This window comes from Mustela putorius, unplaced genomic scaffold (genome assembly GCF_011764305.1).
Source record: "Mustela putorius furo isolate JIRA1106 unplaced genomic scaffold, ASM1176430v1.1 tig00003914_pilon_pilon_pilon, whole genome shotgun sequence".
In the NCBI taxonomy this organism is placed as follows: domain Eukaryota; kingdom Metazoa; phylum Chordata; class Mammalia; order Carnivora; family Mustelidae; genus Mustela; species Mustela putorius.
Genome location: NW_025422061.1, coordinates 1,231,619 through 1,257,466, shown reverse-complemented (window position 1 = coordinate 1,257,466; position 25,848 = coordinate 1,231,619). Strand labels below are relative to the sequence as shown.

At 39.0% G+C, this 25,848-nt stretch overlaps 1 protein-coding gene across 1 annotated transcript in view; it reads left to right on the top strand.

Annotated features, from left to right (window-relative positions):
* Positions 1–24,958, top strand: part of LOC101675935 (butyrophilin subfamily 1 member A1-like) — a 117,065-nt gene extending 92,107 nt beyond the window's left edge. Inside the window, exons 6-11 of the mRNA XM_045069238.1 lie at positions 3,173–3,193; positions 4,557–4,577; positions 17,575–17,595; positions 18,960–18,980; positions 22,988–23,007; positions 24,628–24,958. Of these exons, the coding sequence (XP_044925173.1) occupies positions 3,173–3,193; positions 4,557–4,577; positions 17,575–17,595; positions 18,960–18,980; positions 22,988–22,989 (86 nt within the window). The 3' untranslated portion in view covers positions 22,990–23,007; positions 24,628–24,958. The remainder of the gene's footprint in view (positions 1–3,172; positions 3,194–4,556; positions 4,578–17,574; positions 17,596–18,959; positions 18,981–22,987; positions 23,008–24,627) is intronic.
* The last annotated feature ends 890 nt before the right edge of the window (positions 24,959–25,848 follow it).

Below are 25,848 nucleotides of genomic sequence, written 5' to 3'. Positions count from 1 at the left end.
TCAAGCATCTAGGCATCATTTTGTCTTCAAATGCCCCATGTTCTCCTTAGGATGAGCAGTGAAACTTGCCGGCTGTTTCAGCGTACTACTGATTCTGAATGTTGTACTTTTTCAAAGGTTCAATGATCCATTCCCAGTTTCCTGCAGCTCAGACCCCATGGGTATTCCGCACAGAATTTGGGAATGCTGTTGAAAGAGCTCAACACAGTCAGCAGATGGATCTGAATGGACTGACTGAATTAATGATCAAAGGAGACAGTGGATGATAGAATTACAGCCATCTTTCATGACACTTAGAAATGCTTTGACACCAACTATTTCACAAATGCACATATTGCCTGCCTCCTTATCTATCTTATATGTCTCTTATTTTAATGAACTTGCCTAACATATGACCAAGTCACAGCTTGAAAATTTTGAGTTGAGAATACTTCTCTAGAAATTTTTCTACACATACATAGTTGAATTAGTTATTATATATTTTGGGGTTTTTTTACAGAAAAATTAACCGCAGAGAACTGTGAGTAGTCATGGTTTATATATTGGAGGGGAAGTTAATTTAAAAAAATGCATTTGATCTAGGACAATCACATTAGCAAATGGATTCCACATCATAAGTTATCAGATTTTAAAATTGTCTCCCATTCAGTGTTCATATATCAGTTGAAACAATGCTGTCCTTCTGAAGCATTGAAATTGCAAGTGGTATAACTAAATTTCTTTTTAAAATGGTGACACTGTTGAATCTCTCTTAATTATTTTCCATATTGTTAACTGCCCTCATTTTTTTTAAAGATTTTATATATTTATTTGACAGATAGACATCACAAGTAGGCAGAGAATCAGGCAGAGAGAGAGGAGGAAGCAGGCTTCCCGCTGAGCTGAGAGCCTAATGTGGGGCTCGATCCCAGGACCCTGGGATCATGACCTGAGCCGAAGGCAGAGGCTTTAACCTACTGAGCCAACCAGGTGCCCCTGCCCTCATGTTTTAAAAGATTTCATTTTCTTGTTGAGAGAGAGAGAGAAAGGTTGTAGTAGCACAGGGAAAATGACAAGTGGACTCAACACTGAGCGAGGAGGTCAATGAGTTGATGCGACTCCAATGTCTGAGATCAGCCAAAGAGACAATAACAAAAGTCAATGCTAAATGACAAAGCCACCCAGGCACTGCTAGGTGACTTCATTTTAATACCCCCAAAATGTACAAATACCCTTGAGGAATGTTCCTGTTACTTCTAAAATAGAATCCCATAACCGAACTTTGTCTTTAAACTTGGTATGGAAAATTATGTCTAACATCTGTTTTATATGATAAGATGCCAAGCCAATTCATCAACATCCACATTTGCCACTTTATTGACAGAGAGATTTCTTTACTTTGCAGGATCAGTGTGAGACACATGGTGGGGGGTTGATGGACTGAGAGGAAATCACAAGAGGACTCTGCTGGCAACAGAGCATAACATGGGGCTTGAGCTCCTTATCTTGAGATCATGACCTGAGCCAAAAGCAAGAGTCGCACATTTATGTGGCTGTACGACCCATGTGTCCCGATATTTGGCCAAATTAATCTTTAGGTGTTTCACTATAATTCCCGTGTTCACATAACCGATGCCTAAGTTTCATGTTCCCTTTCCATATATTTTTGGATCATTTGTTTTCTATTGATTTGTTCACTTGCCCTTGTTCCTTTGGAGAATACGGTCAGAGTACCTTGATCGCTATGCATTTGGCCTTGTTTGTCCATATGTTCTGAACTATTTCATTCCTGTGATCAATTCCCAATTTTCTAAAATTTCCCTGGGAACCTGCTGAACCCTCACTACATCAGAGGGCGATAAGAGTACTCTTTTGGACCCGAGAGTCTCACATCCCCCTCTTTATTGTTTTGCATGGAGCTGTGCCTACGGGCCTGGACAGGGCTAGGCATCCTTCTTCACTGAGAGCCAGGAGCGTGATCAGTGCAGGATTAACTTTGGCCAGTCACCAGGACTTTTGGCGAAGAGAAACTTCTTTAGATGTATTTTTTTTTTCCATTTTTTGTTTGGATCCTTCCTTTTCTGGATTAAGAGGAAAAGACAATGTGAGCTCTATTTCCATCCCTGGTCCAGCTTTTAATGGCCACCCAACAATGCCTTTTCACAAAATCGCTCATGTCCAAAGTCAACCCGCTGATGGATTCCATCCTGCTTAGGTCTTAACCTCATGTCTTTGGACGAACTCATCACAGGAAAGCAAAAGCACCTCGCACTAACTTGGTCAGGAGTTGCTGAGAAATAGACTTGAAGGAGACTATGGGCTAGGCTGTATGAGATTCCAGAGGGAAAGTGCAAAGGGATGTGTTCTTATGAGACTTACTATATATTCAACCTTATGAAAGGATATAAGTGGGTTTGAAATAAATGTAGACTATTGAGGAACCTACCATAATTATCTCCAAAGGAAAGAGGGAGCATTCTGTTATGTGAGCACACAGAAGAAAAATAACTGACCTAAAATTTTTTATCATAAAGCGAGGAAATTTTGGTCAAGTTCTAAAAAGGGAACACCAAAATCCTTGGTGTGAATATCAAAAGGCACATCAAATATTGTAACATGTCTCACATTCCTAGGAGAAAAAAAAATTAATTAGTAAATTATGCAGTAATTGAAGTACAGGTGTTCAACTATACAAAACATGATTCCTACTGAAAAAGGCAGTTGCTCTACCTTATGTATATTAGAGAAATTATATATCGCCAAGAAGTAAAGAATGAATGTATATGCCCTTGTGTATATATCTATAGACACACACACACACACACACACACACGTGATAAGTAAGATAGGTGTATGATATAAAAGCAGGAAATACAGATAATATAGTCATAGGTATGCTTTTAGCCATAGATGAACGAATAGATATAGATACGGAATATCACCCGGGGCAGTTTTGGAAGGTCACATAAAGAGCTCTGTGAATCAAGGTGCGGTTTACTAAAAGTCAGGTCGAAATATCTACATAATTGAAAATTTTGCCTATGTTTTAATAGCTGCAAATCACTTGGCTCTCTCTGACAAAGTTAATAGTTTCTAGTCCTATATATAAAGAGATACACGGCCTTCACAGAGAAATGAATGGTCAGAAGTCTTAGTTCCATTCTATAACTTATTTCTGTCTTTCTTTTTAAAGGCAAACCTCAGGAAGAAAATGGTAAGTCATCCATTACTTCTGTGTTAAAAGGATTTTTCACAAATTAAAGCTCGGGCTTTTTTTGAGGGAATAATTTAAGACAAAACAGTCTCTCCAGATATAAGGAAGAAAATAGCAATTTGGGCTTGGGAATTGTGCATTAACTTTTCTGTGTTAAGAATTAGGTTGTCCACGGTTTGCTGAGTTCAGTTGAATCATTACTTGTATAATCCCTCAAATTTCTCACTCAAAACTTGAATTCTATGGAGAAGAGAGCCCTGTAAACCGTGGGTAGTGCAGTAAATGAAGATCTGCAGTAAATGCCCCAGAAATCTGAGAAGGCTCGTGGTGCTCCAATTCCAAGGGGAGCACACGCTGGTCCCCACCAGTTCTCTACCAATGTCACCTTGTTTCACTTTCTGCCATCAGTTAGACATCCCTTGCTAACGTACTTCTTTGGAAATTGAGAAAAGGATCCTTGGGTAGGATGTCTTTGGAGAATATTGCTGTCTTCCCCACTTTGCAAACTCTCTACCCACACACACGCCATCTCCAGGAATCTTTTGCACCTACTCTGGCCCCTTCCCATTTAAAAATCTCTCATAACCTGCTGCATCCCTTTGTCCACGATATCAGTTGATGTATGTACTCTCAGCAGATTATGTATTAGTTTTGTCAAGCGACTAGGCAACAATTTGTCTTCGAATGCCCCAATGTTCTCCTTGGGTCAGCAGAGGAGCTTGCTGCTTGCTTCAGCCTACTACTGAATTTGAAGGTTGCACTTTTCTAAACATTCAATAATCCATTTCCAGTCTCTTGCAGCTCAGATCCCATGGGTATTCTTTTATTTTTTTAAGATATTATTTATTTATTTGACAGTGATAGACACAGTAAGAGAGGGAACAGAAGCAGGGGGAATGGGAGAGGGAGAAACAGGCTTCCAGCAGGACAGGGAGCCCGATGTGGGGCTTGATCCCAGGACCCTTGGACACTGACCTGAGCCGAAGGCAGATGCTTAATGACTGAGCCACCCAGGTGGCCCTCCTATGGGTATTCTGCATGGATTTTGGGGAATACCCTTGGAAGAGCTCTGTACAGTCAGCAATGGATATGCATGGACTGACTGAATTAGTGATCAAAGGAGATCGTGGATGATGGAATTACAGCCGTTTTTCATGACACTTTAGAAACACTTAGACAACAACAATTTCCCAAAAGGACAGATTGCCTGCCTCCTTATCTCCCTTATGAATCATGTATTCATGAACTTGGCTATCATATGAAAAAGTCACAGGTTGAAAAAATTCTGTAGAGTCTACTTCTCTAGACATTTTTCCACACATACACTGTTGAATCATTTATTGTATCATATGTTTTTTTACAGAAAAATTAACTGCAGTGGAATGTGAGTAGTCTTGGTTTATATTTTGGAGGGGATGTTAATTTGAAAAATATGCACTTGATCTAGGACAATCACATTACCAAATGGGTTCCACATTATCAGTTATCAGTTTTGAAAACGGTCTCTTATTAAGTGTTTGCATATCAGTTGGAATAATGCTGTCCTTCTGAAGCATTGTAAATTGCAAGGAGTATAACTAAGTTTCTTTTTTAAATCGTCACAATGTTGAATCTTTCTTAATTATTTTCCATATTATTAACTGCTCTTATGTTTTTTTTAATAACTTATTTTTTTTATTTCCTCCTCATTATATGACAAACTTTGAAGGGCAAAGATTTTAGTCTGTTCTTTTTTGTTTTCTTGTACTTTGTTTTGTTTTTTACAGGTTATCATAGCACCTGAAAATATTTCTGATGTATATTAGCTGCTCCATGAATATTTGTTCAGTAAAGAGATATGGAGACAGAAGCCTATGCAATTCTTTTAGTTTTTATTAATTTTTTATTTTTTATTAACATATATTTTTATCCCCAGGGGTACAGGTCTGTGAATTACCAGGTTTACACACTTCACAACACTCACCAAAGCACATACCCTCCCCAATGTCCATAATCCCACCCCGTTCTCCCAAACCCCCTCCCCCTAGCAACCCTCAGTTTGTTTTGTGAGATTAAGAGTCACTGATGGTTTGTCTCTCTCCCAATCCCATCTTGTTTCATTGATTCTTCTCCTACCGACTTAAGCCCCCATGTTGCATCACCACTTCCTCATATCAGGGAGATCATATGATAGTTGTCTTTCTCTGCTTTACTTATTTCGCTAAGCATGATACGCTCTAGTTCCATCCATTTTGTCGCAAATGGCAAGATTTCATTTCTTTTGATGGCTGCATAGTATTCCATTGTGTATATATACCACATCATCTTGATCCATTCATCCTGTTGATGGACATCTAGCTTCTTTCCATATTTTGGCTATTGTGGACATTGCTGCTATAAACATTCGGGTGCATGTGTCCCTTTGGATCACTACATTTGTATCTTTAGGGTAAATACCCAATAGTGCAATTGCTGGGTCATAGGGCAGTTCTATTTTCAACATTTTGAGGATCCTCCATGCTGTTTTCCAGAGTGGCTGCACCAGCTTGCATTCCCACCAACAGTGTAGGAGGGTTCCCCTTTCTCCGCATCCTCGCCAGCATCTGTCATTTCCTGACTTGTTGATTTTAGCCATTCTGATTGGTGTGAGGTGATATCTCATTGTGGTTTTGATTTGTATTTCCCTGATGCCGAGTGATATGGAGCACTTTTTCATGTGTCTGTTGGCCATCTGGATGTCTTCTTTGCAGAAATGTCTGTTCATGTCCTCTGCCCATTTCTTGATTGGATTATTTGTTCTTTGTGTGTTGAGTTTGCTAAGTTCTTTATAGATTCTGGACACTAGTCCTTTATCTGATATGTCATTTGCAAATATCGCCTCCCATTCTGTCAGTTCTCTTTTGATTTTGTGAACTGTTTCCTTTGCTGTGCAAAAGCTTTTGATCTTGATGAAATCCCAATAGTTCATTTTTGCCCTTGCTTCCCTTGCCTTTTGCGTTGTTCCTAGGAAGATGTTGCTGCGGCAGAGGTCGAAGAGGTTGCTGTCCGTGTTCTCCTCAAGGATTTTGATGGATTCCTTTCGCACATTGAGGTCCTTCATCCATTTTGAGTCTATTTTTGTGTGTGGTGTAAGGAAATGGTCCAATTTCATTTTTCTGCATGTGGCTGTCCAATTTTCCCAGCACCATTTATTGAAGAGGCTGTCTTTTTTCCATTGGACATTCTTTCCTGCGTTGTCGAAGATTAGTTGACCATAGATTCGAGGGTCTATTTCTGGGCTCTCTATTCTGTTCCATTGATCTATGTGTTTGTTTTTGTGCCAGTACCATGCTGTCTTGATGATGACAGCTTTGTAATAGAGCTTGAAGTCCGGAATTGTGATGCCACCAACGTTGGCTTTCTTTTTCAAAATCCCTTTGGCTATTCGAGGTCTTTTCTGGTCCATATAAATTTTAGCATTATTTGTTCCATTTCTTTGAAAAAGATGGATGGTACTTTGATAGGAATTGCATTAAATGTGTAGATTGCTTTAGGTACCCGAGAAATTTTCACAATATTTATTCTTCCAATCCAGGAGCATGGAACATTTTTCCATTTCTTTGTGTCTTCCTCAATTTCTTTCATGAGTACTTTATAGATTTCTGAGTATAGATTCTGTGTCTCTTTGGTTAGGTTTATTCCTAGGTATCTTATGGTTTTGGATGCAATTGTAAATGGGATTGACACCTTAATATCGCTTTCTTCTGTCTTGCTGTTGGTGTAGAGAAATGCAACTGATTTCTGCGCATTGATTTTATATCCTGACACTTTACTGAATTCCTGTATAAGTTCTAGCAGTTTTGGAGTGGAGTCTTTTGGGTTTCCACATATAGTATCATATCATCTGAAAGAGTGATAATTTGACATCTTCTTTCCCGATTTCGATGCCTTTAATTTCCTTTTGTTGTCTGATTGCTGAGGCTAGGACCTCTAGTACTATGTTGAATAGCAGTGGTGATAATGGACATCCCTGCCATGTTCCTGACCTTAGCGGAAAAGCTTTCAGTTTTCTCCATTGAGAATGATATTTGCAGTGGGTTTTTCATAGATGGCTATGATGATATTGAGGTATGTGCCCTCTATCCCTACACTTTGAAGAGTTTTGATCAGGAAGGGATGCTGTACTTTGTCAAATGCTTTTTCAGCATCTATTAAGAGTATCATATGGTTCTTGTTCTTTCTTTTATTGATGTGTTGTATCACATTGACTGATTTGTGGATGTTGAACCAACCTTGCAGCCCTGGAATAAATCCCACTTGGTCGTGGTGAATAATCTTTTTAATGTACTGTTGAATCCTAATGGCTAGTATTTTGTTGAGTATTTTCGCACCTGTGTTCATCAGGGATATCGGTCTATAGCTCTCTTTTTTGGTGGGATCCTTGTCTGGTTTTGGGATCAAGGTGATGCTGGCCTCATAAAATGAGTTTGGAAGTTTTCCTTCCATTTCTATTTTTTGGAACAGTTTCAGGAGAATAGGAATTAGTTCTTCTTTAAATGTTTGGTAGAAATCCCCCGGAAAGCCGTCTGGCCATGGGCTTTTGTTTGTTTGGAGATTTTTAATGACTGTTTCAATCCCCTTACTGGTTATGGGTCTGTTCAGGCTTTCTATTTCTTCCTGGTTCAGTTGTGGTAGTTTATATGTTTCTAGGAATGCATCCATTTCTTCCAGATTGTCAAATTTTTTGCCATAGAGTTTCTCATAGTATGTTCTTATAATAGTTTGTATTTCTTTGGTGTTAGTTGTGATCTCTCCTCTTTCATTCATGATTTTATTTATTTGGGTCATTTCTTTTTTCTTTTTGATAAGTCGGGCCAGGGGTTTATCAATTTTATTAATTCTTTCAAAGAACCAGCTCCTAGTTTCGTTGATTTGTTCTATTGTTTTTTTGGTTTCTATTTCATTGATTTCTGCTCTGATCTTTATGATTTCTCTTCTCCTGCTGGGCTTAGGGTTTCTTTCTTGTTCTTTCTCCAGCTTCTTTAGGTGTAGGGTTAGGTTGTGTACCTGAGACCTTTCTTGTTTCTTGAGAAAGGCTTGTACCGCTATATATTTTCCTCTCAGGACTGCCTTTGTTGTTTCCCACAGATTTTGAACCGTTGTATTTTCATTATCATTTGTTTCCATGATTTTTTTCAATTCTTCTTTAATTTCCCGGTTGACCCATTCATTCTTTAGAAGCATACTGTTTAGTCTCCATGTATTTGGGTTCTTTCCAAACTTCCTTTTGTGGTTGAGTTCTAGCTTTAGAGCATTGTGGTCTGAAAATATGCAGGGAATGATCCCAATCTTTTGATACCGGTTGAGTCCTGATTTAGGACCGAGGATGTGATCTATTCTGGAGAATGTTCCATGTGCACTAGAGAAGAATGTGTATTCTGTTGCTTTGGGATGAAATATTCTGAATATATCTGTGATGTCCATCTGGTCCAGTGTGTCGTTTAAGGCCTTTATTTCCTTGCTGATCTTTTGCTTGGATGACCTGTCCATTTCAGTGAAGGGAGTGTTAAAGTCCCCTACTATTATTGTATTATTGTTTATGTGTTTCTTTGATTTTGTTATTAATTGGTTTATATAGTTGGCTGCTCCCACGTTGGGGGCATAGATATTTAAAGTTGTTAGATCTTCTTGTTGGACAGACCCTTTGAGTATGATATAGTGTCCTTCCTCATCTCTTATTATAGTCTTTGGCTTAAAATCTAATTGATCTGATATAAGGATTGCCACTCCTGCTTTCTTCTGATGTCCATTAGCATGGTAAATTCTTTTCCACCCCCTCACTTTAATCTGGAGGTGTCTTCGGGCTTAAAATGAGTTTCTTGGAGGCAACATATAGATGGGTTTTGTTTTTTTATCCATTCTGATACCCTGTGTCTTTTGACAGGGGCATTTAGCCCATTCACATTCAGGGTAACTATTGAGAGATATGAATTTAGTGCCATTGTATTGCCTGTAAGGTGACTGTTACTGTATATGGTCTCTGTTCCTTTGTGATCTACCACTTGTAGGCTCTCTCTTTGATTAGAGGACCCCTTTCAATATTTCCTGTAGAGCTGGTTTGCTATTTGCAAATTCTTTCAGTTGTTGTTTGTCCTGAAAGCTTTTAATCTCTCCTTCTATTTTCAATGATAGCCTAGCTTGATATAGTATTCTTGGCTGCATGTTTTTCTCGTTTAGTGCTCTGAAAATATCATGCCAGCTCTTTCTGGCCTGCCAGATCTCTGTGGATAAGTCAGCTGCCAATCTAATATTTTTACCATTGTATGTTACAGACTTCTTTTCCCGGGCTGCTTTCAGGATTTTCTCTTTGTCACTGAGACTTGTAAATTTTACTATTAGGTGACGGGGTGTGGGCCTATTCTTATTGAATTTGAGGGGCGTTCTCTGAACCTCCTGAATTTTGATGCTCATTCCCTTTGCCATATTGGGGAAATTCTCCCCAATAATTCTTTCCAGTATACCTTCTGCTCCCCTCTCTCTTTCTTCTTCTTCTGGAATCCCAATTATTCTAATGTTGTTTCGTCTTATGATGTCACTTATCTCTCGAATTCTCCCCTCGTGGTCCAGTAGCTGTTTGTCCCTCTCTTGCTCAGCTTCTTCATTTTCTGTCATTTGGTCTTCTATATCACTAATTCTTTCTTTTGCCTCATTTATCCTAGCAGTTAGAGCCTCCATTTTTTATTGCACCTCATTAATAGCTTTTTTGATTTCAACTTGGTTAGATTTTAGTTCTTTTATTTCTCCAGAAAGGGCTTTTATATCTCTCGAGAGGTTTTCTCTAATATCTTCCATGCCTTTTTCGAGCCCGGCTAGAACCTTGAGAATTGTCATTCTGAACTCTAGATCTGACATATTACCAATGTCTGTATTGATTAGGTCCCTAGCCTTCGGTACTGCCTCTTGATCTTTTTTTTGTGTTGAATTTTTACGTCTTGTCATTTTGTCCAGATAAGAGTAAATGAAGGGGCAAGTAAAATACTAAAAGGGTGGCAACAACCCCAGGAAAATATGCTTTAACCAAATTAGAAGAGATCCAAAATCGTGAGGGGGGAGAAAGGGGATAAAAAGAGGTTCAAAAAGGAAGAAAGAAAAAAAATCAAACGGAAAAAAAAAAGAAAAGAAAAGAATTTTTAAAAAAAGAAAACACCTAAGAAAAATGTAAAAAAAGAAAAAATATATATATTAGATAAACTAGTAAAAAATTATTAAAAAAGAAAAAGGTAACCGTTAAAAAAAAAATTTACCCGAAGGCGAGAATAAAAAAAAAAAATGAAAAAGAAAAAATTAAGTTAACTGCAAGACTAAAAAAAATCACAAGAAAAAAGCCATGAGTTCCGTGCTTGGCTTTCTCCTCCTCTGGAATTCTGCTGCTCTCCTTGGTATTGAAACCGCACTCCTTGGTAGGTGAACTTGGTCTCGGCTGGATTTCTTGTTGATCTTCTGGGGGAGGGGCCTGTTTTAGTGATTCTCAAGTGTCTTTGCCCCAGGCAGAATTACACCGCCCTTACCCAGGGCTGGGGTGAGTAATCTGCTCGGGTTTGCTTTCAGGAGCTTTTGTTCCCTGAGCGCTTTCCGTAGAGTTCCGGAGGACGGGAATACAAATGGCGGCCTCCTCGTCTCCGGCCCGGAGGAGCCGAGAGCCCAGGGCCCCACTCCTCAGTGCGCCCTCAGAGAACAGCGCCCAGTTACTCCCGTCTGCCTGACCTCCGGCCGCGCTCCGAGCTCACCGAGCCTGCGACCGGATCAAGGTAACACTGAGCTGTGAGCTTACTTTCGGATCTGTCTCTGTAGCCAGCTTTCCCGTTCCAATAGCCGCAAGTTCTGCGACAATCACACCCCCGATCCTTCTGTGACCCTGCGGGAACCTGAGGCCACGCTGACCACGCGTGGTCATTGCCCCGGTTTAGCATCTGGAGCGATGTCCCTCAGCAGAACAGACTTTTAAAAGTCCTGATTTTGTGCGCGGTTGCTCCGCCGCTTGCCGGGAGCCGGCCCCTCCCCCCGGGGTCTATCTTCCCGTCGCTTTGGATTCACTTCTCCGCCGGTCCTACCTTTCAGAAAGTGGTTGTTTTTCTGTTTCCAGAATTGCTGTTCTTCTTCTCTTCGATCTGCCGATGGATTTTCAGGTGTTTGCAATCTTTAGATAAGCTATCTAGCTGATCTCCGGCTAGCTGAAGCAGTCTCAGCTTCCTACTTCTCCGCCATCTTGACTCCTCCGCCCTAACTGCACTTATGATTTAAAAGACTTCATTTTCTTAGTTGAGACAGACAGAGAGAGAGAGAGGCTGGTTTTAGAAGCCCAGGGAAAATGACAAGTGGACCCCCCAATGAGCAAGGTGGTCCATGAGTTGATGGGACACCAATATCTGAGACCAGCCAATGAGCAAAAAGGAAGGGTCAACACTAACTGACAAAGCCACCCAGACACTGCTAGGTGACTTTATTTTAATACCCCCAAATATACAGTTAACCCTTGAGGAAACATTTCTGTTACATCTAAAATAGAATTCCATAACCGAACTTTGTCTTTAACCTCAGTTTCCTTCTACTTCCCCAATTCATTATTATATAAGGATGATTATGTCTAACTTCTGTTTTATATGATAAGAGGCCAAGCCTATTCATCAACATCCACATTTGCCTCTTTATTTACAAAGAGATTTCTTTACTTTGCAGGACCAGTGTGAGACACAGGTTGGGGGGTGGATGGACTGAGAGGAAATCACAAGAAGACTCTGTGCTGGCCACAGAGCATAACATGGGGCTTGAGCTCCTTATCTTGAGATCATGACCTGAGCCCAAAGCAAGAGTCGCTCAGTTATGTGGCTGTACCACCCATGTGTCCCGATATTTGTCCAAATTAAGCTATAGGTGTTTCACTATAATTCCCGTGTTCACATATCCGATGCCTAAGTTTCATGTTCCCTTTCCATATATTTTTGGATCATTTGTTTTCCATTAATTTGTTCACTTGCCCTCGTTCCTTTGGAGAATACGGTCAGAGTACTTTGATCGCTATGCATTTGGCCTTGTTTGTCCGTATTTTCTGAACTATTTCATTGCTGTGATCAATTCCCAATTTCCTAAAATTTCCCTGGGAACCTGCTGAACCCTCACTAGATCAGAGGGTGATCCGAGTACTCTTTGGGACCCCAGAGTCTCACATCCCCCTCTTTATTGTTTTGCATGGAGCTGTGCATATGGGCCTGGACAGGGCTAGGTGTCCTTCGTCACTGAGAGCCAGGAGCGTGATCAGTGCAGGATTAACTTTGGCCAGTCACCAGGACTTTTGGCGAAGAGAAACTTCTTTAGATGTATTTTTTTTTCCATTTTTTGTTTGGATCCTTCCTTTTCTGGATTAAGAGGGAAAGACAATGTGAGCTCCATTTCCATCCCTGGAGCAGCTTTTAATGGCCACCCAACAATGCCTTTTCACAGAATCGCTCATGTCCAAAGTCAACCCGCTGATGGATTCCATCCTGCTTAGGTCTTAACCTCATGTCTTTGGACGTACTCGTCACAGGAAAACAAAAGCACCTCACAGAAACTTGGTCAGGAGTTGCTGAGAAATAGACTTGAAGGAGACTATGGGCTAGGCTGTTTGGGATTCCAGAGGGAAAGTGCAAAGGGATGTGTTCTTATGAGACTTACTATATATTCAACCTTATGAAAGGATATAAGTGGGTTTGAAATAAATGTAGACTATTGAGGAACCTACCATAATTATCTCCAAAGGAAAGAGGGAGCATTCTGTTATGTGAGCACACAGAAGAAAAATAACTGACCTAAATTTTTATCATAAAGCGAGGAAATTTTGGTCAAGTTCTAAAAAGGGAACACCAAAATCCTTGGTGTGAATATCAGAAGCACATCAAATATTGTAACATGTCTCACATTCCTAGGAGAAAAAAAATTAATTAGTAAATTACAGTAATTGAAGTACAGGTGTTCATCTATACAAAACATAATTCCTACTGCAAAAAGGCAGTTGCTCTACCTTATGTATATTAGAGAAATTATATATCGCCAAGAAGTAAAGAATGAATGTATATGCCCTTGTGTATATATCTATAGACACACACACACACACACACACGCACAAACACACACACGTGATAAGTAAGATAGGTGTATGATATATAAGCAGGAAATACAGATAATGTAGACATAGGTTTGCTTTTAGCCATAGATGAACGAATAGATATTGATACGGAATATCACCCAGGGCAATTTGGAAGGTCACATATAGAGCTCTGTGAATCAATGTGCGGTTTACTAAAAGTCAGGTCGAAATCTCTATGTCATTGAAAATTCTGCCTATGTTTTAATAGCTGCAAATCACTTGGCTCTCTCAGACAAAGTTAATAGTTTCTAGTCCTATATATAAAGAGATACACGGACTTCACAGAAAAATGAATGGTCAGAAGTCTTAGTTCCATTCTATAACTTATTTCTGTCTTTTTTTTTTTTTTAAAGGCAAACCTCAGGAAGAAAATGGTAAGTCACCCATTACTTCTGTGTTAAAAGGATTTTTCACAAATTAAAGCTCGGGCTTTTTTTGATGGAATGATTTAAGACAAAACAGTCTCTCCAGATATAAGGAAGAAAATAGCAATTTGGGCTTGGGAATTGTGCGTTAACTTTGCTGTGTTATGAATTAGGTTGTCCAAGGTTTGCTGAGTTCAGTTGGATCATTACTTGTATAATCCCTCAAATTTCTCACTCATAACTTGAATTCTATGGAGAGGAGAGCCCTGTAAACCATGGGCAGTGCAGTAAATGAATATCTTCAGTAAATGCCCCCGAAAATCCGAAAAGGCTCGTGGTGCTCCATGTCCACGGGGAGCACAGGCTGGTCCACCACCAGTTCTCTACCAATGTCACCTTGTTTCACTTTCTGCCATCAGTTAGACATCCCTTGCTAATGCACTACTTTGGAAATTTAGAAAAGGATCCTTGGGTAGGATGTCTTTGGAGAATATTGCTGTCTTCCCCACTTTGCAAACTCCCTACCCACACACACGCCATCTCCAGGAATCTTTTGCACCTACTCTGGCCCCTTCCCATTTAAAAATCTTTCATAACCTGCTGCATCCCTTTGTCCACGATATCAGTTGATGTATGTACTCTCAGCAGATTATGTATTAATTTTGTCAAGCGACTAGGCAACAATTTGTCTTCGAATGTCCCAATGTTCTCCTTGGGTCAGCAGTGGATCTTGCTGCTTGCTTCAGCCTACTACTGAATTTGAAGGTTGCACTTTTCCAAACATTCAGTAATCCATTTCCAGTCTTTTGCAGCTCAGATCCCATGGGTATTCTTTTTTTTTATGATATTATTTATTTATCTGACAGAGGTAGACACAGTAATGGAGGGAAAAGAAGCAGGAGGAATAGGAGAATAAGAAACAGGCTTCCTGTGGGGCAGGGAGCACGATTCGGGGCTTGATCCCAGGACCCGGGGACCCTGACCTTAGCCGAAGGTAGAAGTTTAATGACTGAGCCACCCAGGTGCCCCTCCCATGGGTATTCTGGATGGATTTTGGGGGAATGCCCTTGGAAGAGCTCAGTACAGTCAGCAGATGGATCCGCATGGACTGACTGAATTAGTGATCAAAGGAGACCTTGGATGATGGAATTACAGCCGTTTTTCATGACACTTTAGAAACTCTTAGACAACAACAATTTCCCAAATGGACAGATTGCCTGCCTCCTTATCTCTCTTATGTATCACGTATTTTCATGAACTTGGCTAACATATGAAAAGGTCACAGGTTGAAAAAATTCTGTAGAGTCTACTTCTCTAGACATTTTTCCACACATACACTGTTGAATCATTTATTATATCATATGTTTTTTTACAGAAAAATTAACTGCAGTGGAATGTGAGTAGTCTTGGTTTATATTTTGGAGGGGATGTTAATTTGAAAAATATGCACTTGATCTAGGACAATCACATTACCAAATGGGTTCCACATTATCAGTTATCAGTTTTGAAAACGGTCTCCTATTAAGTGTTTGCATATCAGTTGAAATAATGCTGTCCTTCTGAAGCATTGTAAATTGCAAGGAGTATAACTAAGTTTCTTTTTTATAAATCGTCACACTGTTGCATCTTTCTTAATTATTTTCCATATTATTAAGTGCTCTTATGTTTTAAAAGACTTCCTTTTCTTAGTTGAGACAGACAGAGAGAGAGAGAGAGGCTGGTTTTAGAAGCCCAGGGAAAATGACAAGTGGACCCCCCAATGAGCAAGGTGGTCCATGAGTTGATGGGACACCAATATCTGAGACCAGCCAATGAGCAAAAAGGAAGGGTCAACACTAACTGACAAAGCCACCCAGACACTGCTAGGTGACTTTATTTTAATACCCCCAAATATACAGTTAACCCTTGAGGAAACATTTCTGTTACATCTAAAATAGAATTCCATAACCGAACTTTGTCTTTAACCTCAGTTTCCTTCTACTTCCCCAATTCATTATTATATAAGGATGATTATGTCTAACTTCTGTTTTATATGATAAGAGGCCAAGCCTATTCATCAACATCCACATTTGCCTCTTTATTTACAAAGAGATTTCTTTACTTTGCAGGACCAGTGTGAGACACAGGTTGGGGGGTGGATGGACTGAGAGGGAAATCACAAGAAGACTCTGTGCTGGCCACAGAGCATAACATGGGGCTTGAGCTCCTTATCTTGAGATCATGACCTGAGCCCAAAGCAAGAGTCGCTCAGTTATGTGGCTGTACCACCCATGTGTCCCGATATTTGTCCAAATTAAGCTATAGGTGTTTCACTATAATTCCCGTGTTCACATATCCGATGCCTAAGTTTCATGTTCCCTTTCCATATATTTTTGGATCATTTGTTTTCCATTAATTTGTTCACTTGCCCTCGTTCCTTTGGAGAATACGGTCAGAGTACTTTGATCGCTATGCATTTGGCCTTGTTTGTCCGTATTTTCTGAACTATTTCATTGCTGTGATCAATTCCCAATTTCCTAAAATTTCCCTGGGAACCTGCTGAACCCTCACTAGATCAGAGGGTGATCCGAGTACTCTTTGGGACCCCAGAGTCTCACATCCCCCTCTTTATTGTTTTGCATGGAGCTGTGCATATGGGCCTGGACAGGGCTAGGTGTCCTTCGTCACTGAGAGCCAGGAGCGTGATCAGTGCAGGATTAACTTTGGCCAGTCACCAGGACTTTTGGCGAAGAGAAACTTCTTTAGATGTATTTTTTTTTCCATTTTTTGTTTGGATCCTTCCTTTTCTGGATTAAGAGGGAAAGACAATGTGAGCTCCATTTCCATCCCTGGAGCAGCTTTTAATGGCCACCCAACAATGCCTTTTCACAGAATCGCTCATGTCCAAAGTCAACCCGCTGATGGATTCCATCCTGCTTAGGTCTTAACCTCATGTCTTTGGACGTACTCGTCACAGGAAAACAAAAGCACCTCACAGAAACTTGGTCAGGAGTTGCTGAGAAATAGACTTGAAGGAGACTATGGGCTAGGCTGTTTGGGATTCCAGAGGGAAAGTGCAAAGGGATGTGTTCTTATGAGATTACTATATATTCAACCTTATGAAAGGATATAAGTGGGTTTGAAATAAATGTAGACTATTGAGGAACCTACCATAATTATCTCCAAAGGAAAGAGGGAGCATTCTGTTATGTGAGCACACAGAAGAAAAATAACTGACCTAAATTTTTATCATAAAGCGAGGAAATTTTGGTCAAGTTCTAAAAAGGGAACACCAAAATCCTTGGTGTGAATATCAGAAGCACATCAAATATTGTAACATGTCTCACATTCCTAGGAGAAAAAAAATTAATTAGTAAATTACAGTAATTGAAGTACAGGTGTTCATCTATACAAAACATAATTCCTACTGCAAAAAGGCAGTTGCTCTACCTTATGTATATTAGAGAAATTATATATCGCCAAGAAGTAAAGAATGAATGTATATGCCCTTGTGTATATATCTATAGACACACACACACACACACACGTGATAAGTAAGATAGGTGTATGATATATACAGATAATGTATACATAGTTATGCTTTTAGCCATAGATGAACGAATAGATATAGATACGGAATATCACCCAGGGCAGTTTTGGAAGGTCACATATAGAGCTCTGTGAATCAAGGTGCGGTTTACTAAAAGTCAGCTCGAAATCTCTATGTCTTTGAAAATTTTGCCTATGTTTTAATAGCTGCAAATCACTTGGCTCTCTCAGACAAAGTTAATAGTTTCTAGTCCTATATATAAAGAGATACACGGCCTTCACAGAGAAATGAATGGTCAGAAGTCTTAGTTCCATTCTATAACTTGTTTCTGTCTTTCTTTTTAAAGGCAAACCTCAGGAAAAGAATGGTAAGTCACCCATTACTTCTGTGTTAAAAGGATTTTTCACAAATTAAAGCTCGAGCTTTTTTTGATGGAATGATTTAAGACAAAACAGTCTCTCCAGATATAAGGAAGAAAATAGCAATTTGGGCTTGGGAATTGTGCATTAACTTTGCTGTGTTATGAATTATGTTGTCCGAGTTTTGTTGAGTTCATTTGGATCATTACTTGTATAATCCCTCAAATTTCTCACTCATAACTTGAATTCTATGGAGAGGAGAGCCCTGTAAACCGTGGGTAGTGCAGTAAATGAAGATCTGCAGTAAATTCCCAGGGAAATCTGAGAAGGCTCGTAGTGCTCCAATTCCAAGGGGAGCACACGCTGGTCCACACCAGTTCTCTACCAATGTCAACTTGTTTCACGTTTTTCCATCAGTTAGACATCCCTTGCTAACGTACTTCTTTGGAAATTGAGAAAAGGAACCCTGGATAGGATGTCCTTGGAGAATATTGCTGTGTTCCCTACTCTGCAAACTCCCTACCCACACACACGCCATCTCCAGGAATCTTTTGCACCTACTCTGGCCCCTTCCCATTTAAAAATCTTTCATAACCTGCTGCATCCCTTTGTCCACGATATCAGTTGATGTATGTACTCTCAGTAGAGTATGTATTAATTTTGTCAAGCGTCTAGGCAACAATTTGTCTTCGAATGTCCCAATGTTCTCCTTGGGTCAGCAGAGGATCTTGCTGCTTGTTTCAGCCTACTACTGAATTTGAAGGTTGCACTTTTCCAAACATTCAATAATCCATTTCCAGTCTCTTGCAGCTCAGATCTCATGGGTATTCTTTTTTTTTTTAAAGATATTATTTATTTTTTTGACAGAGATAGATACAGTAAGAGAGGGAACAGAAGCAGAGGGAATGGGAGAGGGAGAAACAGGCTTCTTGCAGGGCAGGGAGCCCGATGTGGGGCTTGATCCCAGGACCCTGGGACCCTGACCTGAGCCGAAGGCAGATGCTTAATGACTGAGCCACCCAAGTGACCCTCCTATGGGTATTCTGCATGGATTTTGGGGAATGCCCTTGGAAGAGCTCTGTACAGTCAGCAATGGATCTGCATGGACTGACTGAATTAGTGATCAAAGGAGACCGTGGATGATGGAATTACAGCCGTTTTTCATGACACTTTAGAAACTCTTAGACAACAACTATTTCCCAAATGGACAGATTGCCTGCCTCCTTATCTCCCTTATGAATCACGTATTCATGAACTTGGCTAACACATGAAAAAGTCACAGGTTGAAAAAATTCTGTAGAGTCTACTTCTCTAGACATTTTTCCACACATACACTGTTGAATCATTTATTGTATCATGTGTTTTTTTACAGAAAAATTAACTGCAGTGGAATGTGAGTAGTCTTGGTTTATATTTTGGAGGGGATGTTAATTTTAAAAATATGCACTTGATCTAGGACAGTCACATTACCAAATGGGTTCCACATTATCAGTTACCAGTTTTTAAAATGGTCTCCTATAAATGTTGGCTTATCAGTTGGAATAATGCTGTCCTCTGAAGCATTGTAAATTGCAAGTAGTATTACTAAGTTTCTTTTTTAAATCGTCACACTGTTGCATCTTTCTTAATTATTTTCCATATTATTAACTGCTCTTATGTTTTAAGAGACTTCATTTTCTTAGTTGAGACAGACAGAGAAAGAGAGAGAGATGCTGTTTGTAGAAGCCCAGGGTAAATGACAAGTGGACCCCCCAATGAGCAAGGTGGTCCATGAGTTGATGGGACACCAATATCTGAGATCAGCCAATGAGCAAAAAGGAAAGGTCAACACTAACTGACAAAGCCACCCAGACACTGCTAGGTGACTTTATTTTAATTCCCCCAAATATACAGGTAACCCTTGAGTAAATTTTTCTGTTACTTCTAAAATAGAATTCCATATCCGAACTTTGTCTTTAACCTCCGTTTCCTTCTAGTTCCCCAATTCTTTATTATGTAAGGATAATTATGCCTAACTTCTGTTTTATATGATAAGAGGCCAAGCCGATTCGTCAACATCCACATTTGCCTCTTTAGTTACAGTGATATTTCTTTACTTTACAGGATCAGTTTGAGACAGTGTGGGGAATGGATGGACTGAGAGGAAATCATGAGAGGACTCTGTGCTGGCCACAGCACATATCATGGGGCTTGATCTACTTGAGATCATGACCTGAGACAAAATCAAGAGTTGCTCACTTACATGGCTTTACCACCCACGTGTCCCAATATTTGGCCAAATTAAGATTTAGGTGTTTCACTATAATTCCCGTGTTCACATATCCGATGCCTAAGTTTCATGTTCTCTTTCCATATATTTTTGGATCACTTGTTTTCTATTGATTTCTTTACTTGTCCTTGTTCCTTTGGAGAATACTTTCATAGTAATTGGATCGCTATGCATTTCGTCTTGTTTGTCTGTATTTTCTGAACTATTTCATTGCTGTGATCATTTCTCAATTTCCTAGGATTTCCCTGTGGGAACCTTCTGAACCCTCACTAGATCTGAGTTCGATTCGAGTACTCTTTGGGACCCCAGTGTCTCACATCCCCCTCTTTATTGCTTTGCATGGAGCTTTGCACATGGGCCTGGACAGTGCTACTTGTCCTTCTTCACTGAGAGTCAGGAGCATGATCAGTGCAGGATTAACTTTGGCCAGTCACCAGGACATTTGGCGAAGAGAAACTTCTTTGCATGTATTTATTTTCCCATTTTTTTGTTTGGATCCTTCGTTTTCTGGATTAAGAAGGAAAGACATTGTGAGCTCCATTTCCATCCCTGGTCCAGCTTTTAATGGCCTTCCAACAGTGCCTTTTCACAGAATCGCTCATGTCCAAAGTCAACGCGCTGACGGATCCATCCTGTTTAGCTATGAACCTCATGTCTTTGGACATACTCATCTCAGGAAAACGAAAGCACCTCGCAGAAACTTGGTCAGGAGCTCCTGAGAGATAGATTTGAAGGAGACTATGGGCTAGGCTGTATGAGATTCCTGAGTGAAAGTGCTAAGGGATTTGTTCTTATGAGACTTACTATATATTCATACCTTATGAAAGGATATAACTGGGTTTGGAATAAACGTAGACTATCGAGGAATCTACCAGAATCATCTCCTAAGGAAATAGGGAGCATTCCGTTATGTGAGCACACAGAAGAAAAATATCTGACTTAAAGATTTTTATCAGAAACTGAAGAAATTTTGTTCACGTTCTAGAAAGGAAACACCGAAATCCGTGTTGTGAACATCAAATATTGTAACGTGTCTCACATTCTTTAAAAGAAAAAAAAATAGGGAATTAGCAAATTATGCAGTAATGGAAGTACAGGTGTTCATCTATAGAAAACATAAATCCTACTGCAAAAAGGCGATTGCTCTACCCTATGTATATTAGAGGAATTATATATAGCCAACAAGGAAAAATGTATGTATATGACTATGTATACATATATATATATATATATATATATATATATATATACACACACACACACCCATATGTGATAAGGAAGATATGTGTACGATATATAAGCAGGAAATACAGAAAATGTTGACATAGGCATGCGTTTAGACATAGATGAACGTACAGATATAGATACAGAATATCTCCCTGGGCAATTTGGAAGGTCACAAATAGACCTCTGTGAATCACGTTGTGGTTTACCATAAGTAAGGTAGAATTGCCTATGTCATTGAAACTTCAGCATAACTTTTAAGTGGCTGCAAAACACTTGGCTCTCTCAGACACACTTTAAAATTTCTAGTCCTATATATAAAGAGATTCACTGTGTTCCAAGAGCCATGAACTGTCAGGAGTATTATTTCCATTCTATAACTTAGTTCTGTATTTCTTTTTAAAAGTACACATCAGTAAGAATGTGGTAAGTCACCTTTTACTTCTTTGTGTTGAATGGATTGTTCACAAATTAAAGGTCAGGCATTTTTTTGAAAGTTTTAAGAGAAAACAGTCTCTCTAGCTATAAAGAAGTAAATAGCAGTTTGGGTTTTGAATTTGTGCATTTCCTTCCCTGTTTTATGAATGAGGTTGTCCCAGGTTCCTTGAGCTCTGTTGGATTGTTATATCTAGAATTCCTCAAATTTATCATTCATAACTTGGATTCTATGGAGAGGAGAGCCACTAAAAATTTGGGCAGTGCAGTAAATGAAGTTCTGTGGTAAAGGTCTCATAAATTCTTAGAAGTCTCATGGTGCTCCATTTCCAAGCAGAGCACAGCCTAGTCCACCATCAAATCTCTACCAATTTCACCATAAGTCTCACCTTTTGTCATTAATTTGCAGGTAGGCTTTCCTTGCTAACCCACTTCTTTGTAATTTGAGAAAATAAAGCTTGGATAAAATGTCTTTGGAAAACCTTTTTCCTCCTCTGCATCTTTGAAATTCTCCACCTGTCTGGAGGATCATTTTTGCCTACTCTGACCACCCCCCCCATTTAAAAAAATGCTTCTTGATATTTTCGAAATTCCTATAAATCAACTCTTTCATATGATGCATGACATGTCTGCTTCATTTTCTCTGTTTTCTCTCTCTTATTTTCACCTCGTCGGCTGACCTTTGAGCACATCACCATTGGAATAATTTGACTTGAGTCTACTTCACTAGACACTCTTCCCCACACTTTCCTGATTTCTGTATATCTTTTTGTTTTATACAGATCATAAATACAAAGAAAGAGGAGTGGTCTGGTGTATAATTTTTGGAATGGAAGATATCATTAAAAAACCTATTTGATCAGTGAAAATCACATTAGGAGATGGTTTCCCCATCATAAGCTATCAATATTTAATGTGGTCTCCCAATATATTTTGCATATCAGTTGAAACATTGCTGTCCTTCTGAAGGATTTAAATTACAATTTGTGTAACCAAATTTCATTTAAAATAGTCACACTGTAGCATCTCTTTTAATTATTTTTTATATTATTAACTTCATTTCCTGACTCTGCATGCCTCCTCCTTACAGAGGCTCAGTCATTCCATCCCAGTTTCTTGCAGCTCAGACTGTCAGGGTGATCTGGGTGAACTTTGGGAGAGATCCTAGGAGGAACTTTGCAGAACCATTAGATAATTCTGCATGGAGCAGCTTACTTCTTGAAGAAAGGAGACTGTGGATGATGGAGTTGTGAGCATAGTTGATGATACTGTAGAATGCCATCAAAATCATCCATTCAGGATGAGTTACACCAGTCCTGTGTCTCTCTTTCCTTTCTCTTTATGAATTTTCAACCTTTCAGTAATAGTATACCAATTCAGAGCTTGAATAATTTATAGAAATTCTGCTTCTCAAAACATTCACTCACACATTCATTGTTCACTTGTTTATTATATTTCTGTGTTTTACACAGGAGACCAACAGCTGATCAAGGTTAGTGGTATTTGTGTCACTTTTAGAGTAATCATTCTCCTAGAAAAGTATATTGGACCTATGAAAATGTTATTCACAATTGATCTCCGCATCCTAATCTATCATTTCCTTTATCTTGTCTCCCAATATATGATTAGTTATAAGTTTAAACAAGGTTATACTTTTGTGAAATTATAAAGTATGTGTTGTGTAACCAGTATACATTTTAAAGGGTCACAGTGGAGCATGCCTGTTCCATTATTTCCAAAATTATGAGTTCCTTTATATTTTGAAAAAGGGTTCATTTCTTAGTTGGTATTAGGGTGATCCAGAGACAAAACATGCTTGGAGATTGGAAAAGAGGGAGAGGGACAAGGTGAACCCTCAATGAGCATGGACTCCAATGTCTGGCTGGAACCGATAGCTCTGAGATAAGTTCCTGGGCCAAAACTAATGATGCAAAACTCCGTTTCTTACTGATTCTTCCAGGCAACCCTTGAATTGTAATGTTTCCTGCCCTAGAAGTATACAGATCTCCTTCTTTGATTATTTTCTACTCTTTGGTCTAAAGTACAATGTGTAAGTGAACATTAATCTTCCTCTGAGTTTTGATCTAAATCCCAAGTTCATTAGTATTAGATTATAATGAATGGGAATTTGTGTTTTCTTGTTAAGATACTCAGAAGTACCTAAATAACAGTATTTGACATTTTAAAAAATGATTTATATTGTGATTTTGATAGAGAGTTTTTCAAGCAAGTATTTTGAAAGTGGCAGAGAAGAAGGGAGGAGCAGACTCCCACTGACCAAGAAGCCAACCTCATGGCTTGATTCCAGGACTCCAAGACCATGATCTGAGGTGAAGGCAGATGCTTAACCAACTGAGCCACTCAGATCCCCCCATTTGGTTGACCTCTACCTCAGAGAAGCTAATTCTTTCATTTAGAGAAAAAGTCAGAGATTCAAGGTGGGCCTAAACATACAAGGGTCAAGTAGAGAAAATTGCAGGAAATGTGCACACATGGAAAATTCCAGTTGAACTACCATTGCACATGTTTCAAATAGATACATTGAGGTAAGAACTTAAGAAAAAGTTAGTGAACCATCCTTTATACTCTGGAATCTCTTTAAAATCATCCATTTGAGAAAAGGTACACGAGGCCTATGTCTTTGTTTCCCTTTTCTATCTCTAATTTTCACCTAGTTGGTAATAGCATAACAAACCAGAGTTTGATTATGCAGAGTCTGAAATTTTTGAGTAAAGTCAGCTTTTCAAGGCACTCATCCTTTTATACTGGGTTGAATAATCTATTACATATTTTGTTTTTACACAGAAGATCCCACTGCAAAAAAGGCAACTCATATTTGTATATAATTTAGAGGGGAACTTTCTTGTCAAGTATATTTCATCTGTGAAGATCATATTCATAATTGATTTCAGATCATAACTATCCATTCGTTTTTCTGGTCTCCCTATATATGATTAGTTAAGATTTGAAAAAATGATTTTCCTTTTGTAACAGTATAAATTTCAGATTATATAACAAATAAACATTTTTAAATACTCCCAGCGTAGAAACTTTGTATAATTATTTACTTTTTTATATATTTTTAACATTTTATTTGTTTATTTTTATATAGGAAGAGCATGCTTGGGAGGAGGAGCATTGTGAAAGAGACATTTATAGCCCACACTTAGCATGGAGTCCAATGTGGGCCTGGAATGCATGACTCTCAGATGTGGACCTAAGTGAACCAAGAGTCCTATACTTTAACTGGCTGAGTTACACAGGTTCTCATAGATGTTTAGTTTTTAAAGGCCCATTAATGATTTCAGATATTCCTTTATTATTTTTGCCAGTATTGCTTCTCTTTTTTATGTTATTTTAGTCACCATAAAATACATCATTATCTAATACCTCCAAAATACAAATGAGTACCTGAACTTTGATCTTCATCTTGCTTTTCTTTAAATACTGAATGCTTTATTATTAAATGATAATTAAAATATTTTTGCATTTTATTTGATAAGATTTCTACTAAAAAAATCATCATCAATAACTGGCTCTTTTTTAAATGACTTGTGTACTTATTTTAGAGGGATAGTTTGAGAGAGTGAGTTGATCAATGCAGAGAGCCAGAAGCAGACCGCCTGCTAAGCAGGTATCTGGTTTCAGAGCTTGATCCCTGGACTCCAGGATTAATACCTGAGCTGAAGGCATATGCTCATCCAACTGAGTAATCCCTGGCACAGAGTTGTTTGACTTCTAACTCAGAGAAACTCATGTTCCCATTTAGAGTAGAAGGTCACAGTTTCAAGGTGTGCCCCAACATACACCAAAGAGAGAATATTCAGGTATTGTTAATACTTTAAAAAATTCCCATAAAACTAATTTTTTATTTATTTCTTTTCAGCATAACAGTATCATTATTTTTTTACCACACCCAGTGCTCCATGCAATCTGCGCCCTCTATAATACCCACCAACCTCAACCTCCCACCCCCCCGCCACTTCAAACACCTCAGATTGTTTTTCAGAGTCCATAGTCTCTCTAGATTCACCTCCCCTTCCAATTTACCCCAACCCCTTCTCTCTAACTCCCCATGTCCTCCATGCTTTTTGTTATGCTCCACAAATAATTGAAACCATATAATAGTTGACTCTCTCTGCTTGGCTTATTTCACTCAGCATAATCTCTTCCAGTCCCGTCCATGTTGCTACAAAAGTTGGGTATTCATCCTTTCTGATGGAGGCATAATACTCCATAGTGTATATGGACCACATCTTCCTTATCCATTCATCCGTTGAAGGGCATCTTGGTTCTTTCCAAAGTTTGGCGACCATGGCCATTGCTGCTATAA